Below are 15,215 nucleotides of genomic sequence, written 5' to 3'. Positions count from 1 at the left end.
TTCTCTTTTTTTGTTCTTTTTAAATTTCTCAATATGGTCTTTCTACAATTCTAATTTTAACTTTTTTAAATGACAACGTAGGGAAGAACAACCTTTTTCTCAACGAAAAGAAAAAAGACGACGTGGACTAAACAAAATTGACTGAAAGATAAAAAGAAAAGACTATAACAAATGAAATCATCTTATTGATAATTTTTCTAATACATCCAAAGAAAATCAAATCAATGCAATTTGACAATGAGCCACAACCTGAAATAGCACGCCTTTTAAAGAATACTTCTCCTCAAGCTTCACCCTCCAAATGATTTTTGCTGCATGGAATCGTAGAGAAATGCTCCGCAGCTAAAACCGAAGGGTCCAGCTTTGGTTTCTACTCCACACTGGAACGATAACGTAGGGGTACGTGATCAATGGCAGGGCCGCTAGCGTTTCCGACAGAGTGATGAGGATGGTGGATAGAATTAGTAAACATAGGAAGGAGATGGTGGTGGTGGTGGACGTGTTGATGGTGGAGGAGGTGATCGACGTGGTGAGGGAGGCGATGAACAATGTGGCGGTGGTGATCGAAGTGGTGGAGGAGGTGAGTAATGTGGTGGTGGAGGTGGTAATGGAGGTGGTGGTGGGGGAGGTGATGAATTAGAATGTGGAGGAGGAGGAGGTGGTGAAGAAAGTGGTGGTGGAGGCGGTAATGGAGAAGGTGGTTGGGGAGACGATGAATTAGAATGTGGAGGAGGAGGAGGTGCGGAAGAAAGTGGTGGTGGAGGTGATCTATGTGGTGGAGGAGGTGATCCATGAGGAGAGTGCAGAGGAGCATGTGATGGAGGTGGCATGTGAGGTGAACGTGGCGGAGATGGCGGCGGAGGTGACCGACGTGGAGGAGGAGGTGAACGTGGCGGAGATGGTGGCGGAGGTGACCGACGTGGAGGAGGAGGTGAACGTGGCGGAGATGGCGGCGGAGGAGTCCGACGTGGAGGAGGAGGTGAACGTGGCGGAGATGGCGGCGGAGGTGACCGACGTGGAGGAGGAGGTGAACGTGGCGGAGATGGCGGCGGAGGAGTCCGACGTGGAGGAGGAGGTGAACGTGGCGGAGATGGCGGCGGAGGTGTCCGACGTGGAGGAGGAGGTGAACGTGGCGGAGATGGCGGCGGAGGTGACCGACGTGGAGGAGGAGGTGATTTATTATCGTCATCCTCAGGAGGATGAGGAGAATGCGATGGAGAAGGTAGTGGTGTTGGGGTTCTTGCACTGGATTTTGCTGCTAGGGAGATCAAACATATGAGCATGAGGAAGACTAATTGCGGCACCTGCCTCTCATTCTTGAGAACCATCTCGACTACTCTTCTAATCTTATCCAAGATTAGAAGAATTGATCGAATTTTTACACGAAGAACGAATTATGAAACTATCCCATTATATAGGCGTTGGCTCTTCTAGTTGTCCACTAACTTATTAGTTTGGATGAACTATGCAGTATTAAGTATCCCATTGATCACGTCTCCAGAAATAGCCACCTAGTGCTTTCCCATTATGCGCATTATGAGTAATATTTGTTGCAATGGTTTGACCTCATTGCATGTATATTGGTTTGGATAAATTCTCTTAGCTGGATGCTGCATTACTTAATTAAAGACAAGCATATTAAACACAGGTTAGTTATTTACATAGATGTCCTATTACAGTACTTAATGATTTAGGAGATTATATTAATGAAAACGTGGCTGAAACTATGCATTATTGCAAAGATAAAATACCAAATTATTGGAATTTTTACAATTTTGTTGATCTATGATTAGCTGCAGAACTAACCTTTAGCTTTTAAGGATTTTTCGTTTCTCGACTTTTGCCACACTCAAAGGCAGGCAGGCGGGCAGACAGATAGAATCAACGATCTTAAACAAATTCGATGCACTATAAGAAGCATTAAAAGGGGATCAGATTCATATAAAAGGTCTAATAAATTGATTCACAGATTATGTTCTGCTACAAGAAATCAAAACTCAGTGACGAAAAAGAAAATACAAGAGGAAAGAGGCTAGCTAGGGCGTTTCAGTAAACCCCCCAATAGAAAAGAAATCTATTGACACAACTAAAATGTGTACACAATAAATAGCAGAAAATCTGATTAGTTCTGCACATAGATTTAGAGTACAACAAATTTTCTGAGTCCTGTCCAGAGTGCTGAGAGCATTGTAGCTTCTGTTTATCCTCTTACTCTTTCTTTGCTCTGCTCCGTGCAACTCTCGCCGTCGTTGAACGTTCAGCCTGCGAAAACAGGATAAAAATGTGCATAACAATTGTAACCAGCAATAGTCCTGCCGTTGAGAACCCGATTCCTTTCCACGTGGACAAGAGAGCAGACCATCTGAAGAATCTGAATGCAGCATAGGACAAAAGGCACGACCAAAACAAAACCACCTGTTCCCCCAAAAAATAACAGGTTAGAACTCTCTTAAAGGTAAAAGTATAAAATCTCTGGGGCATTAAACATACATTTAATGTCATGAATCAAATGAATTTAGCCTGTTTTTATTTGCCAAGGGCTAGTATGATTTTTCTGGTTAGCAACTGAATTCAGCATGAATCTGAATGTGTCCACCATTCAGCCATTTTGGCCAGGTAGAACTCAGAAAATGGGAGGGGGCAATCGAAATTGTCAAGAAAATTGCCATTGCGTTATACAATCCAACCATCACATATAACTTTGATTATTCCAAAACCAGCTTCTGAAGTTCAATCAGACACTTAATTTAAAAAAGAACTTCGAATTATTGTCCCACAGTTTGAAGTTTCTTACCAGCAAAGATTTTATGGGCCGACCAATTGGCCTGAGTTCATCACCAAAAGTACCTTCTGCTATATGTTTATCAAGTAAAGCATCCTGGCAAAGGAACAAGAGATTGAAATCTCATGGGAATATCAGAAGGCAAACATCAATTAATGAGATCTCCTCACATAGCAAACAAATCTTCTGACATATAGCACACCTACTGCATTTCAACCAGAAGCTCCTCAGAAACTGAATTCAGAATAATAAACTAGTCAGTAACTTGCCTTTGCCACAAAGACGTCTTTACACCACTGGGAAACTCCCTCATCTGTCGTAGGCATATCACTTATTGCATGCCTTTTCATATGAACATGTACCTGATAAAATTTCAAATCAATATTATAAGAAAAATTAACTATGAACTATAGTTATGTAGTTTTCTCCTATCTAGTCATTTACACAGTAAGTATATTTGGTCCAAAAGAGAGGGTTAAGGTAGGACGGGTATGCAAGCAAGGAGTAGATGCCCCAATTGGTCAATCATAGATGAACATCGTAGGGTGTATCAGTGAGCCTCATTCAATCCAGCAATATCCAACAATATAAATACATTAGATAATAGGGAAAATTAACGCCCCATGATCTGCATTAATTAGAGTTGACATCCAGCATTTTGGATTTGCTCAATTCAGCCCCTATACATTGCTTGCAATGGCCCAAAAAGCCAACTTAATCTTAACCAAATAATCACTTGTAGAATGACATGAAAAAAAGAGGATAAGTCATCTCCTTCAAAAAGAAAACAACAAAACAAAGTACTTGAAGCACCCTTTGTATTTCTATAAACCCTTTTTGTAGGTCCTCTTTCTCTTGATTAAAATGGATCTATATGCGGCACTAGCAACTTCTAATGTTCAAAGAATTATTTTCAGGGAATCTCACATGCTAGCTGTGACTTTGTTTAATAGTAGAACAGTTTATACATCTTATTTATTTCTCAGGTTAGTATATCAAACCTTATTTATTCATCATTATATGATATAATCATTGGAAAGGATATCTATTATATATGTTTATCTCTTTTGAAACCCTTGGTTTTGTAAATGGATACCTTTTAAAAAAAATTATCTGAATACCTAAAACCAAAATAATTATTAAAATTTCATCAATTTGACTAAAGAAAATAAAATATTCTTATTTTTGTTTTTACACTCTTTTCAGTTAATGGTATTTATGTCTTTTATGCTTCAAGTACTAAAGATTTCAACCTATATTTGTTAAAAACTAACATGAAAGGTATAAATACAATACACATCAGTGTTTTAAAAAGCAGCCAAGACAAGCCTTGGCGAGGATTGTTTGGTGGTTGGGCCAAGCAACGGTGGCAACCATGTCCTCTTCCTCATCCATTCTTCTTCTCCCTTATATTAGGCACCACTCTTTTCTTTTTCTTCTCTTTCACCTTTCTTTCACTCTCACCGGTTGTCACGTCCACACTCACTCACTCTTTTCTCTCTATCAATAGTTGTCTCTTATAGCTGTCACTAACCCAAATAATTTTAGCTGCATTAATATTAAATTAGATGCATTTAATAAAAACATACATATATATACATACATGTGAATTGTGATATCTTATTGCTATAATTGTAAATTGCACTATTAAAATTTTTACATACGTACAATATGTTGTATTAATATATATAATATATCATATACATTTACTTTTCATATATAAAAAATGCTAGCCCCCCTTGGTGCCTGCCTTCTAGTTTGGTGCTAGGCAGTGGGGTGATCACCCGTCACTTGCGGCCATCTTTCAATATATTGATACACATAAATATAAAATTTAAAAAAGTATGCATACAAATAAAAAACTTTAGAAGGGTATAAATGTAAATAAATCCTTTGATTTTTATTTTGAAGTTCGAACTTTGATTTTTCATTTTTCTCACAGTTCCAATCTTACACTCTCTATCACACCAAACATTAGGTAGTGACAAATTTTTGTTAGGAAGTAGTTCCTAGGAACTCCGACTTTTCAAAATAATTTCACTTCTCTCACTTCCTAACAACCAAACATACGCCCATATAAGGATTGGTAGTCGGCATAAAATAATGTTGTAATATGGGACATTAAATAGTAAAACGTACATTATAACAGAAATTAAAATGACTAAAATATGTGTAAAAGAGCTTCCAAAGGATTAATTTACACATGCTACTTAGCTTACCACTGAAGATTGCCCTCTCAAAATTCTGAGCATTGTAGGTGAAGGTTGATCTTTAGGAATAGCTACAGTCACATCATATATGGCTGGAACAAAAGGGCGCATTATATTTACAGCTGAGACGAATCCCTGAAATTTTCAGTAATTAAAGATGTCAATATGTAGTTAAAATATTTCAATTGAATAAAATTGATAGAAGATATACAAAGCTACAAGAAATATCTAAATTGTGAAATGTAGAGCATTTTGTCATCTGTCTTTAACCATAATTGGAATTTGGAATAACGCTAATAAGAATGAAAAATATGGCTTCTAAAAAACCAAATAATTTTAAAATTCTGAGATCTATGATACCGGAGAATAACTAAATTGACGAGTCCTAGACATAAACAATATATAATCTGCATCTGACTCATTGAGCCACAACGTCATCATATGTTACATAAAATGATACGTATCGGATGTATCGACCTGTATTAAATTAAACTACCATAACAACAAAAAATCACAAATTAACTATATAATGTATGTATGTATGTATGTATGTATGTATGTATGTATATATATAAGAGAGCACGACAGCTTAGTGAGAGGAGACATGCACTCACTTACTAGAATTAGGATCCCAACACAGAGAAGAAAAAAGAAGAAAAAAAGAAGAGAAGTAGAAGCAGAAGAAGAGAAAGATAATAAGAAAAAAATGAGGAGCACATCCTCTTGTTAGGTCTTATATGGGGACATCAAAATCCGTCAATTGCAACCTGGATCGGCCGATACCACACAATACCAACCAACTGCTTGGTATCAGGATCGGCCAATTTTTGGATCCATAACTACAACATGCCAACTAAGTTTGTCGGTGAGTGGCTCCAACAAGGACCTTGTCGAATAATCAAAATGGTTCCTTAGTGATTATCTGCCCATCTACGCAATCTATAAAATATTTCAAGTATAATGCAAATATAGACATATTTTAGTTGAGGTCACAAATAAATTTAATCAACCCACATAGCTGAATACAATAAGCAAGGATAATTTAAGTAATACAGTAAGCAGCGGTAATCTAAGTAAGTCACTGCACAAATGCAGTAAAAATAATTAGCTTATAATAATTACTAGTGGATAAAGACCGTCAACTCACTGTATATAGAACTTCCAGATTGATTAATTTTAACCCCTCAGATCAAGTTAACATGGAATATTGCTATGCTCCACAGGTTGGAGCTGAAAAACTTGAAGCATTATGCATAAATTTAACAAAAGAACACCTGTTACCAACTCCCTCTGTCAACCTTATTGAAAAGTTAGATAAACAATCTAACAAAGCCGGAAAAGCTTCTCTAAAACCCTTCTTACTATTTTAGAATTGAGCAATTATTCAAATTTGTGAATGCACAGATTGACTGTCAAAAGCATGCAGGGAAAGACAATTTTCTCAACTGATATATAAATGCCAAAAATGTTCAACCTTAGTACGAGGAATTAGAACATTCCTAGGTATTGGCAAACCCTGTGAAGCTGCATATTCTTGAGCTGCTATAAGTTTTGCTGGAGTGAAGCGAGTACCCTCAACAAAAAGAGCCAGCCAAAAGGGTCTGGGAAAGTCTTTTAACCGTTGAAGACCAAACTGCATGTTGTAGTCATTTAAAGCCAATAAAAGGTAAGTACCAGTACCATTATAAAGCCCAAATGACAAAAGAACACTAGAAAGTGTAACATTCATTGGAAAGAATACTTTTAGTGTGTTCTCATCCTTGGCCCAGCTACGCTCCAAAAAGAGGTATTCAGTAAACCACATAGACCAGCCAATAACCTGCATTGACCATGTGAACAAACCACTGAAGTCAGAAAATAATATCTTTCATGTTTCAACTAATATGGCACAAAAAAGATGCACTCAAGATAATGATAATATCAAATAATTATTTTAGATACTGCCATCTTGATCTTGTCACCAACATGGTTTCTAGCATTGCTGATAGTAGAGTAATTTTGTTAGTGATGTGATGAGCGATGACTCTCATGCAAATACATAGTTAAATGATCATTTTGCTAATTTGACCAAAGAAACCTGTTCCTTCTTATTCTTGGGACTCTATAGAGTATGGACATATTCAGGTCTTAACTCTCGCGTAATATACTGTTACAGAACAAGAAAACCCAATCAATAAGCTAATGTTGTGCAAAGAAAAGTCTGCTCAAATGTTTTCCTTCCATACCATCTCAAACAAACATCAACGTTTTAAAAGTAAATATCTCCGACACATCAGCCATAATGCGAGATCTTCGTTACTGCCTAGAGTTCCTAAGATGTGCAACAAGCTCTCGTATAGTTCACTTATTATTCCTGTTTCGAGCATTGATATCCCCTTCTCTAACATCATGAAAATGTGCACTTACTTTCACGGGCTACAGTATGACAGTATAGGATCGGATCATACTTTTGTATACTTCGCTTTTATTGTCTTACATGGCTGACACTTCATTTTCAGGTAAAGAGTTCCAAGATAAGCTCAGTCTCAGAACAAATATATTGAAAAACTTACAGGAAGGAACTTTGATGATTTCTTCATGACAGCTAATGTACTGCCAAGGCATCCAGAACGCTGGAAATGAAAAAGTTGAGGATGAGTCGACTGTGTTTTACATTATAACATGCATGTTCTGTGCTGTTCATTAGAATAAAAGATAAGCACCTGAGCTAAGATCCACCCAACAAGCCAGTCGATATCACTTTTGTGATTAGAAATAAGAAGCGCATGCTCTTTACCTATAAAATCCTTCACATGAGCCCAGACAGGAGATGTACTATGTAACACAAAGTTAACATGCACAATGATGTCACCCGCATAAACCACAAAGAGTGCAAATTATGGTGTTGCACAATAAAGTTCTTACCCATTGACTGAAAAGTTCCAGAATCTGCATACAATTGGATCTGGAACAAAGGAGGAAATAAAATGTTACTTTGAATTCTTTGAATAGAACAAGCATAAACAATTTGATAAAAAAGTTCAATAGCAAATAAGAAAATGACCGAGTTGACAAATTAATCTTCTTTACAAACAAACATGCAACATATAGAACTGGATGCAACGAGTATGTAAACAGATTCAAAGAGTGATGATGTCCATGGTGGTCATGCTAGTTTACAAAAATAATGATGAGAACTGGATGATCAAAATTTGCTCAAAACCATTGTTAAGTAAACCACACATTTAAAAAAGTAAGTTACTGTGGAATATGAACTACTTAAAACAAGTTAGACATCTTGAATCATATTGTGATCAATCATCACAAATAGATGGATGATTGCTGTACTAGCTTCGGCCATTAATCTGCAGCAAATCTCTAGTTCTATGTGAACTGACAAGCTATAAACTGCTATACAATAGCGCCATTCAGCGGTTACTACTTGTTAACAAAAAACTTTCAACCTATCAATGCACGGTAAAAGGTAGCAGTTTCCTTCTCACTTACATCATACAGCAACACTAGAATCTCCAGATGCTCTTGCACCTAACTAGGCACTTCAACACCACTTGATTTCACTTATCATTTATTTTTATTTATCAATATAGACTCAAATGGAAGAACATTTATAGACATTTCTTCTCCAGTACTAACTTGGCCTTGTCTAATGTAAAATCGTCAAAATGACTCAATTTTTCTGATAAATTGATTTGATTGGTGATAAACACCTTCATGTCATTACATACAGATGATCCACGGTTTGTTCTCTATAAAATCCTCTTTTTTGTCCCACCAGCAACTATTTTAGGCAACCGAGGTAGTAAAAACACAACTGTAAGTAAGTAAGAATGTTTGCACTGTAATCAGAAAAGAAAGGGCAACGATCATATCCAAAGCAGGGAGGAATACATTGTTGAGACAAAATTTCTTCTTAAATGTTACCTTAACACCTGCCCACCAATCAACAAGCCAAACGAGCTGGAGCCACAATAATTCAGCCAAGAACCTGTTGGTCCTCCTATAGAGACTCTTCGAGAAAGGCCTTATGGAGATGAAGCAAGTGGCCTACAGCAAAATATCAAATCGATTTTGGCTGTAAACATCTCAGCAGTAAAAATATCAACTCTTGTTTTCCCGAATTAAAAGCTGATACAGGAACCAAGTGCATGGGAAAAGCTTATCGGGAAGAATGGACAATAAACTACACCTAAACCATCCAAAGGAACCAACTTTGAATCAAACACTAACAACAAGCACAGTTGAGACGCCAAAACCACCAGAGCTTCGAAAATAGAGCTCCTACCTGAATGATGTTAACGACAAGCCCCGAGAGGAGGAATAGAAGACCGAGAGGAACCACCACCAGTGCAGCCGCGATCGCCATGGAGGATCCCTTCTACTTCTCAAAATATCAAACGAAAAAAGAAAAAGAAGAGATAGATGAGAAAGGAACTGATCTCTTTTCTAACCTCAAATACTACAAATTATCATTCGGGAGAAGAAAGGGAAGAGATCTACGAGACAAAGGACCTCTCTGTCTCTCGAGATTAGCGCTCTCTCTTCCTGGGTTGCTTGTGGTACCAATCTATATAATAAATGTCATTTATGGGATCCAATCACTCGCGGAAAAGAATTACCTAGCCGCTAGTTTGGTAGTGGGATAAAAGGATGGTTTTTAACCAACCAAGTGTTAATTAACTGAGATAAAAAGAAAAAAGTGACAAATAGGATCATCTCAGTTCTCAGTTGGATAATGAAATTGGGATAAAGAGGTGAGTTATCATCTCTTTTACCAAATTATATAAAATGAAATTACCAACATATATTTACATCAAACCAAGAAAAAGATAACATAATTAATTTGATAATTTTTATTAGATAAGTATCACAATCATAAATTCCTTATTTATTTAATAGCATGATCGTTACAGTCCTTATTAATTGGCTGAATGGAAGAAAAGTTCCCTCTCTCTCCATATTATGTATATTATAATATATTAGATAGACATAAAAGAAATTATATGATATAAATGATAAGGTGATATAGATTAAAAAAGATAAAGTTAAATAACAATATACATGGCATAATATTTACGTAATCCGATTTTGGGCTCCTTAATTTTTGAATAGTATATTAAGCTCTTTTACTCATCTAGCTCTTATTAAAATCGTATATTTAGAGGCATATTTTTATAAATATAATATATATTTTGTATATACTTTGAAGGTATAATTTACATAGATGATACATATCATTTTTACTAAATTTAAATATGAATCTTAATAAAATTAAAAATATTCTTTTTATATAGTCTTTGCCTATAATTTTAGAATACAATAATCTTTTATTTTTATTTTGCTAAGACTAAATCAGGGGCCATTTATATGAAAATTCTTTTAATTATGTTATCGGCAGTTTTGAGCTCTTCTAATTCCCATCTGCTGCCTGCTACCTGCTACGTACCATCTGATTTTCTAGGATTGCTCCGAAGTGCGCCATACACAATTTAAACATTCATCAATCAATAACATAAAAATGTGTTAAGGAATACAAAAATTTAGACATTAATCAATTTGATAGCTAGATACAAAGGAATGGTGCAAAAATTGACAAATTATGTTGAAATTCAGGTTACGTTTTAGAGACAAGTATCTCACTTGGTATTCTCAGATGGAACAACATAATTATGCAACATTTGCTAGGAGGCCAAAATAACAATGTGAAGCGTGGAACTGTCATCATCAATTCGGGACATAACTTTGAACACAATGACATCTTCAGTGTAGATTATAACAAGGGAGAGAGAAAATTGGCAAAATCTGGTACTTATTGCAAATCTAACATCACGCAGAATGAAGATGCTGAAAGAGAACCTCTGAAACCGAGTTGCAAAACACTGATGATCAAATCTGTTGAAATGGCGATGAGGTATGCTATTACTTGAAGTCGAAGCCGGTTGCTCTGAAGTATGCAATTATGACTCAATTCTAAACCAATAGTCCTTCAAAGAGAAAGAACACTGTAAAACAAATATGGAACATTAGCAGGACTCCAAAGTAGTCTCTGGTAGAGTAAATCATAAATTTGTTTCTCATATGTTTTCCTTCTACATTTACAAGAAAAGGACTACAATAAAAAGCAGTTAACTTACCAACATCTAAAATGCATAATGAACGAAATGTACATGAGTTTATTAGAACACTATATAACAGGGTCCAACCCACTTGTCTCAAAAGGAGAAAAAAGAAAGAAAAAGAAAAAAGTTTCTGTGTACAGTAAAGAAAAGAACAGCTACTTCACAAAGGTTGAAGCACCTCACGCCCAAAATCATACGAGTAAAATCTTTTTAATTTATTACTTCCTAATATTGTCAACTCATCTTGGTACATATCCTAGTAAACTCTTGGCTATCCTATATCCTGATATTTACAAGGCTTACAAACTAATCATCTTTAACCAATAACAATAGGCAAGAAGTTCGGAACTTCAGATGATCAAAGGAGACATTCAAGGGGTCTCTTTTAGGAAAGTAGCAAGAGATCACCATACAAGTTGATAATAGTTACCTTGCAGTGTACGCATCACAAAATAATAGGAAAGAAGATTCAGTAATTCTCAAGTCATGCCCCCAAAGACATTTGAGGCTTTGATGTTTGTATCATGAGGCCCCTATAATATATAACAAGGTTAGCAGCAAAAATATGGCAAAGAATGACCAGCATTGGCTATATCAAGCTTGGAATTTCTTAAGAAATTAGGTACATATTAGCTTCCAAAAGGAGGAAAAAAAAACACCCAACATTATGCATTTTGTGAAGATTTAAATATAATCCAGATGACAAAGAAGAAAGAAACAGGATGATGTATCTTATTCAATAGAATGAGTTCTGTTTTCAAGTTCCATATTAAAACAAAAGGATGCCAAACTTACTCCAAGATACAATGTTTCCGATATAGAAGATAATATGCGTACTTGAAGATGCTAATGAAACATTGGGCCATTAAAGTCTTGGACAAGGTCTTACTGTTAGACCTCTATAGCATTACAAACATCAATCACAGAAAAATATTATCATAAACCTAAGATCCATAATTCTTTCCAGTTCTAGAGAAAAAAGATCCAATGACAGTAATTTTCTTGTATGAAAATACACTCCAATACACCAGCAGCCTTTGATGATAAATTTCAAAATTAGTAGCATTCCTTAATATAAAAGATGAAAACCAACAGGGAGCCATGGGATGTTTTAATCAATTCTGGTCATTTCTTTTATCAAGAACAATTTTTTTATCTCTACCCGGCTTTCTTTCTCTCTGTATCTTTTCTCTGGTTCTCCTAATGGTCTTGTCCTGGGTGCTTACAAATTGAGAACTTTTAGAAAGAAATCTTTCTTCTATTCATTGATGGAATCAGTTTGAACAAGCAACATGAACCATGAGAAGCATCAAAGTTTATGCAAATTTCATATTAAAAAAGTTTCGAGTAGCACTAGCCCATTTTCTAGGATATATCTGCATGTTTCTGAAATATTCTGTCAATAAAATATTATACCTTCTCTCTTTAGAGTAGTGAATAAAGTTTCGAGCTGTCTACACACTTATATTTTACTTTAACAAGTTGGATACATAAAGGAAGTATATTTCCAGCAACTAGCAAAAAACATATTTGACTAGAACAGGGCCTATTGTAGAGAAAATCCATGTTACCTAGACTAGAACACATCATAATTCATTTCATGCTACACTTCTTTTAATCATTGTGAGAATGAAGCATAAGATATTAAGATAACACAAAATGGACCATCTTATTGGTAGATGCTTGTTTATTGAAATATATATATGCATTGAATAAATTCACAAACTGAACAAACAGTTGCAATGGTTCAGAGCTAAACATCCATACAGCAATTAATAACAATCACCACGTTAACTTCTACAGGGGAATTGGTAGTAAAAGTAATTTCCAATGTTTCTAGAAGGAGAAAAGAACATTAAATTGAGTTTCAAAGTGTCAGCTTCAGATGGTTTCTCTTGAAGTCATCTTTGCACCATGACACTACTCTTATTTGGTTTCTTGTCAGATTAAGGAATGTGTGATAATTAAGGTCCAATGAATATGAAGACGACGAGCATATATAATTAGAATTCTACTTCTATCTACGTCCAATATACGGACAGCATGAACCTAGTGAACTTCAATAATCTGAAGGAGACAAGATATTTCACAAGAATGTCCAAACCTGAAGTGTACTAGCAGCATATACCAGCAAACACTGAAATTCCACAAGCACTGATATGTATTAACATGGTGTAACTTCTCAATTTTCTTTATCCTTAAGTACCCAATGAACCAAAAACATGCAAGTCGAGCAACCTATTATATTGCCCTTGCTCTATTTCTTCTTCCTCAACTCGATGCAATAGCAAGACCTCAATAATACAATCCTCCCAATCAATGCCTGCTCTGTCACCTTTCCTCTTCCTCCTCCGCTTCCTACCAACTGCTCGTTCTCCTGGACACTCATCCTTCCTGACTTGTAAATCTGCAGCAGCAGACTGAGGCTTCATAACCTCATTAATCCGAAGCCTCGCAGCTTCGATCTTGGCCCTCCTCAAACTCCGCAACTCCTTACCGTGGACAAATGATGGCGGTGGAGCGTCATAGCCCACATCCCTCCGTATGATCTCCTCGAGTGACAGATCCTTGTTGGCTTCCAACCTCGTTTTGCACGAGTCAGTCCATGCCTCTATATCCAGTCCCCCTCCTTCTCTTCCCCTCTTTTTATTCCCTTGATCTTTCCCAAGCTCTCTGGGGTTCTTAAGACTAGCAAGCCTCTCTAAGACATTATCATAAGCACTCACTAGACACTCCCCCGACAGTTTGAGACTCTCCATTTTGTCATCATCACCATCGCCCTCGCCATTCTCGAGCTGGAAATACTTGCACTCTTCTTTGCCTGCGGTGAAAGAATATGCATTTGCGAGTTCAGACGGATCGAAAGTGAATTCATCCAAGAAACTGGCTTCTTCTGAGGGTTTAGAATTGGTCTTCATCGCCATCAACTGGAGCAACAAGGGAGCATTCTGGACAAGGTTCTTAGCCGTGACGTCCTCTCCCCAGGGGAGGAGCGCCTTCGCGACGCGGACTAGAGTCTGTTTGAGCTCCTTATGCCGGAGCCGGCTTGTGGCTATGCCGGCATAGAGATCTCTGGCAATCTCGTCGATCGAAACGGAGAGTAGACCATTGACCTCGGCGACGAAGAAAATTATGGCGGCAACCATCGGGAGTGGATGCCTCCCTGTGGTGAGCGCCCACTTGGTGGAGCAGTGGAGGAGGAATCGGCCTTGGGAGATGAGCTTTTCCGGGTTATCGGCCGCCGACAACGACGGGGAGTTCCGCACGGCGTGCTCGAGGTATCGATCAGCGTCGAAAGCGGGAAGGGGAGGGAGGTCGAGGTGCCGCGCGAGGCGACCGGCGAGGTGGGCGAGATCGCGCGGATCGCAGTAGACGGCTCTCGCGACCTGGGCGAGGGAGACGGGAAGGCGGTGCCGGCGCATGACGATGTACGCAGACGCGGCGGCGAGGGCGAGGAGGAAGGCGGAGGACGGCGTGGCAAGTTCGCCGTCGGTGGCGTCGAGGGCGAGGCGGAGGGCCTCGGCAGAACGGGAGGGGTTGAGGCCAAGGGAACTGAGGAGATTTGATGCGGCGAGGGTGGCAGCATGGAGCTTGCGCTCGCGGTAGCCGAAGTCGCCGACGGAGTAGAGGAGTTGGGTGGAGGAGTCCGGCCGGCCGTCAGCGGTGAAGGTGGTTTGGGACACCAAGGCGGATGCACTGTGCACGCGGCCGCAAGAGTCGCAGACAAGGCCGCCGGAGTCGAGGTCGGTGATCACACGGCCCTCGCCGCACGACCAGCACCACGGATCCATCGCCCCTCGACTCCGAGTGGAGGAGGTTAGGGTTTTATAGGAAGAGTTTGAAACGGGTCGATTTCATATCGGATGCGGATCCATCCTGGGTTAAGTTAATGGTTTGTAATTGTACACCACAGTGGACCAAGTGTGGCCCAGCCTTAGGTCAACTATTGCTTTGGGCTGGGATGGGCTGGGCTGGGATGGGCTGGTCTGGGCTGGGCTGGGCGGGCCGGTTATCTTATCATTTGTACACTATAAGATGAATCTAGGCCCAAGGCAACATTTAAGGCCCCGAGTATAGGAAAGTTCTGTTAACATAGTAACGAGAGAG

The 15,215-nt window shown here is 38.3% G+C and overlaps 3 protein-coding genes across 4 annotated transcripts; 1 reads left to right on the top strand and 2 right to left on the bottom strand.

Annotated features, from left to right (window-relative positions):
- Positions 1-266: 266 nt before the first annotated feature.
- On the top strand, positions 267-1,341 carry LOC140779438 (uncharacterized). Its single transcript, XM_073124499.1, has 2 exons — positions 267-601; positions 650-1,341. Exon 2 carries the CDS (start codon positions 818-820, stop codon positions 1,277-1,279), a length of 462 nt encoding a protein of 153 aa, XP_072980600.1. The 5' UTR covers positions 267-601; positions 650-817; the 3' UTR covers positions 1,280-1,341.
- Positions 1,342-1,916: 575 nt separating this feature from the next.
- On the bottom strand, positions 1,917-9,551 carry LOC140778436 (1-acyl-sn-glycerol-3-phosphate acyltransferase PLS1-like). Of its 2 annotated transcripts, XM_073123144.1 has the most exons (12): positions 9,490-9,527; positions 9,275-9,370; positions 8,914-9,036; positions 7,897-7,936; positions 7,695-7,768; positions 7,545-7,604; positions 6,734-6,811; positions 6,467-6,625; positions 5,002-5,127; positions 3,052-3,144; positions 2,795-2,878; positions 1,917-2,415 (listed from the first exon to the last, which is right to left on the bottom strand). In XM_073123144.1, exons 2-12 carry the CDS (start codon positions 9,353-9,355, stop codon positions 2,209-2,211), a joined length of 1,125 nt encoding a protein of 374 aa, XP_072979245.1. In that variant the 5' UTR covers positions 9,356-9,370; positions 9,490-9,527; the 3' UTR covers positions 1,917-2,208. The 2 variants fall into 2 exon arrangements, with proteins under 2 accessions (XP_072979245.1, XP_072979244.1); XM_073123143.1 differs by having other exon boundaries at positions 9,275-9,551.
- A 1,141-nt stretch (positions 9,552-10,692) lies between these two features.
- LOC140778898 (plant-specific TFIIB-related protein PTF2) lies at positions 10,693-14,902 on the bottom strand. The gene is made up of 3 exons (XM_073123795.1): positions 13,213-14,902; positions 11,539-11,641; positions 10,693-10,991 (listed from the first exon to the last, which is right to left on the bottom strand). The coding sequence occupies exon 1, from the start codon at positions 14,897-14,899 to the stop codon at positions 13,307-13,309; it is 1,593 nt and encodes a 530-aa protein (XP_072979896.1). The 5' UTR covers positions 14,900-14,902; the 3' UTR covers positions 10,693-10,991; positions 11,539-11,641; positions 13,213-13,306.
- Between the last annotated feature and the right edge of the window lie 313 nt (positions 14,903-15,215).

The sequence above is a fragment of the Typha angustifolia genome, chromosome 15 (assembly GCF_048772165.1).
Source record: "Typha angustifolia cultivar Huaian chromosome 15, ASM4877216v1, whole genome shotgun sequence".
Lineage (NCBI taxonomy): Eukaryota > Viridiplantae > Streptophyta > Magnoliopsida > Poales > Typhaceae > Typha > Typha angustifolia.
Note: the sequence above shows the minus strand (reverse complement) of the source record. Positions and strands in the feature narration are given on the sequence as shown.

Bases quoted from the DNA above. Each gene is read 5' to 3' on its own strand.
- LOC140778898 (XM_073123795.1), bottom strand. From the start codon at position 14,899: ATGGATCCGTGGTGCTGGTCGTGCGGCGAGGGCCGTGTGATCACCGAC.
- LOC140779438 (XM_073124499.1), top strand. From the start codon at position 818: ATGGAGGTGGCATGTGAGGTGAACGTGGCGGAGATGGCGGCGGAGGTG.
- LOC140778436 (XM_073123143.1), bottom strand. From the start codon at position 9,355: ATGGCGATCGCGGCTGCACTGGTGGTGGTTCCTCTCGGTCTTCTATTC. The intron at 6,812-7,544 runs GTAAGTTTTTCA...TGGTCAATGCAG, and splicing joins AATCATCAAAGTTCCTTCCT to GTTATTGGCTGGTCTATGTG. The intron at 3,145-5,001 runs GTAAGCTAAGTA...AAATTTTATCAG, and splicing joins TGAGAGGGCAATCTTCAGTG to GTACATGTTCATATGAAAAG.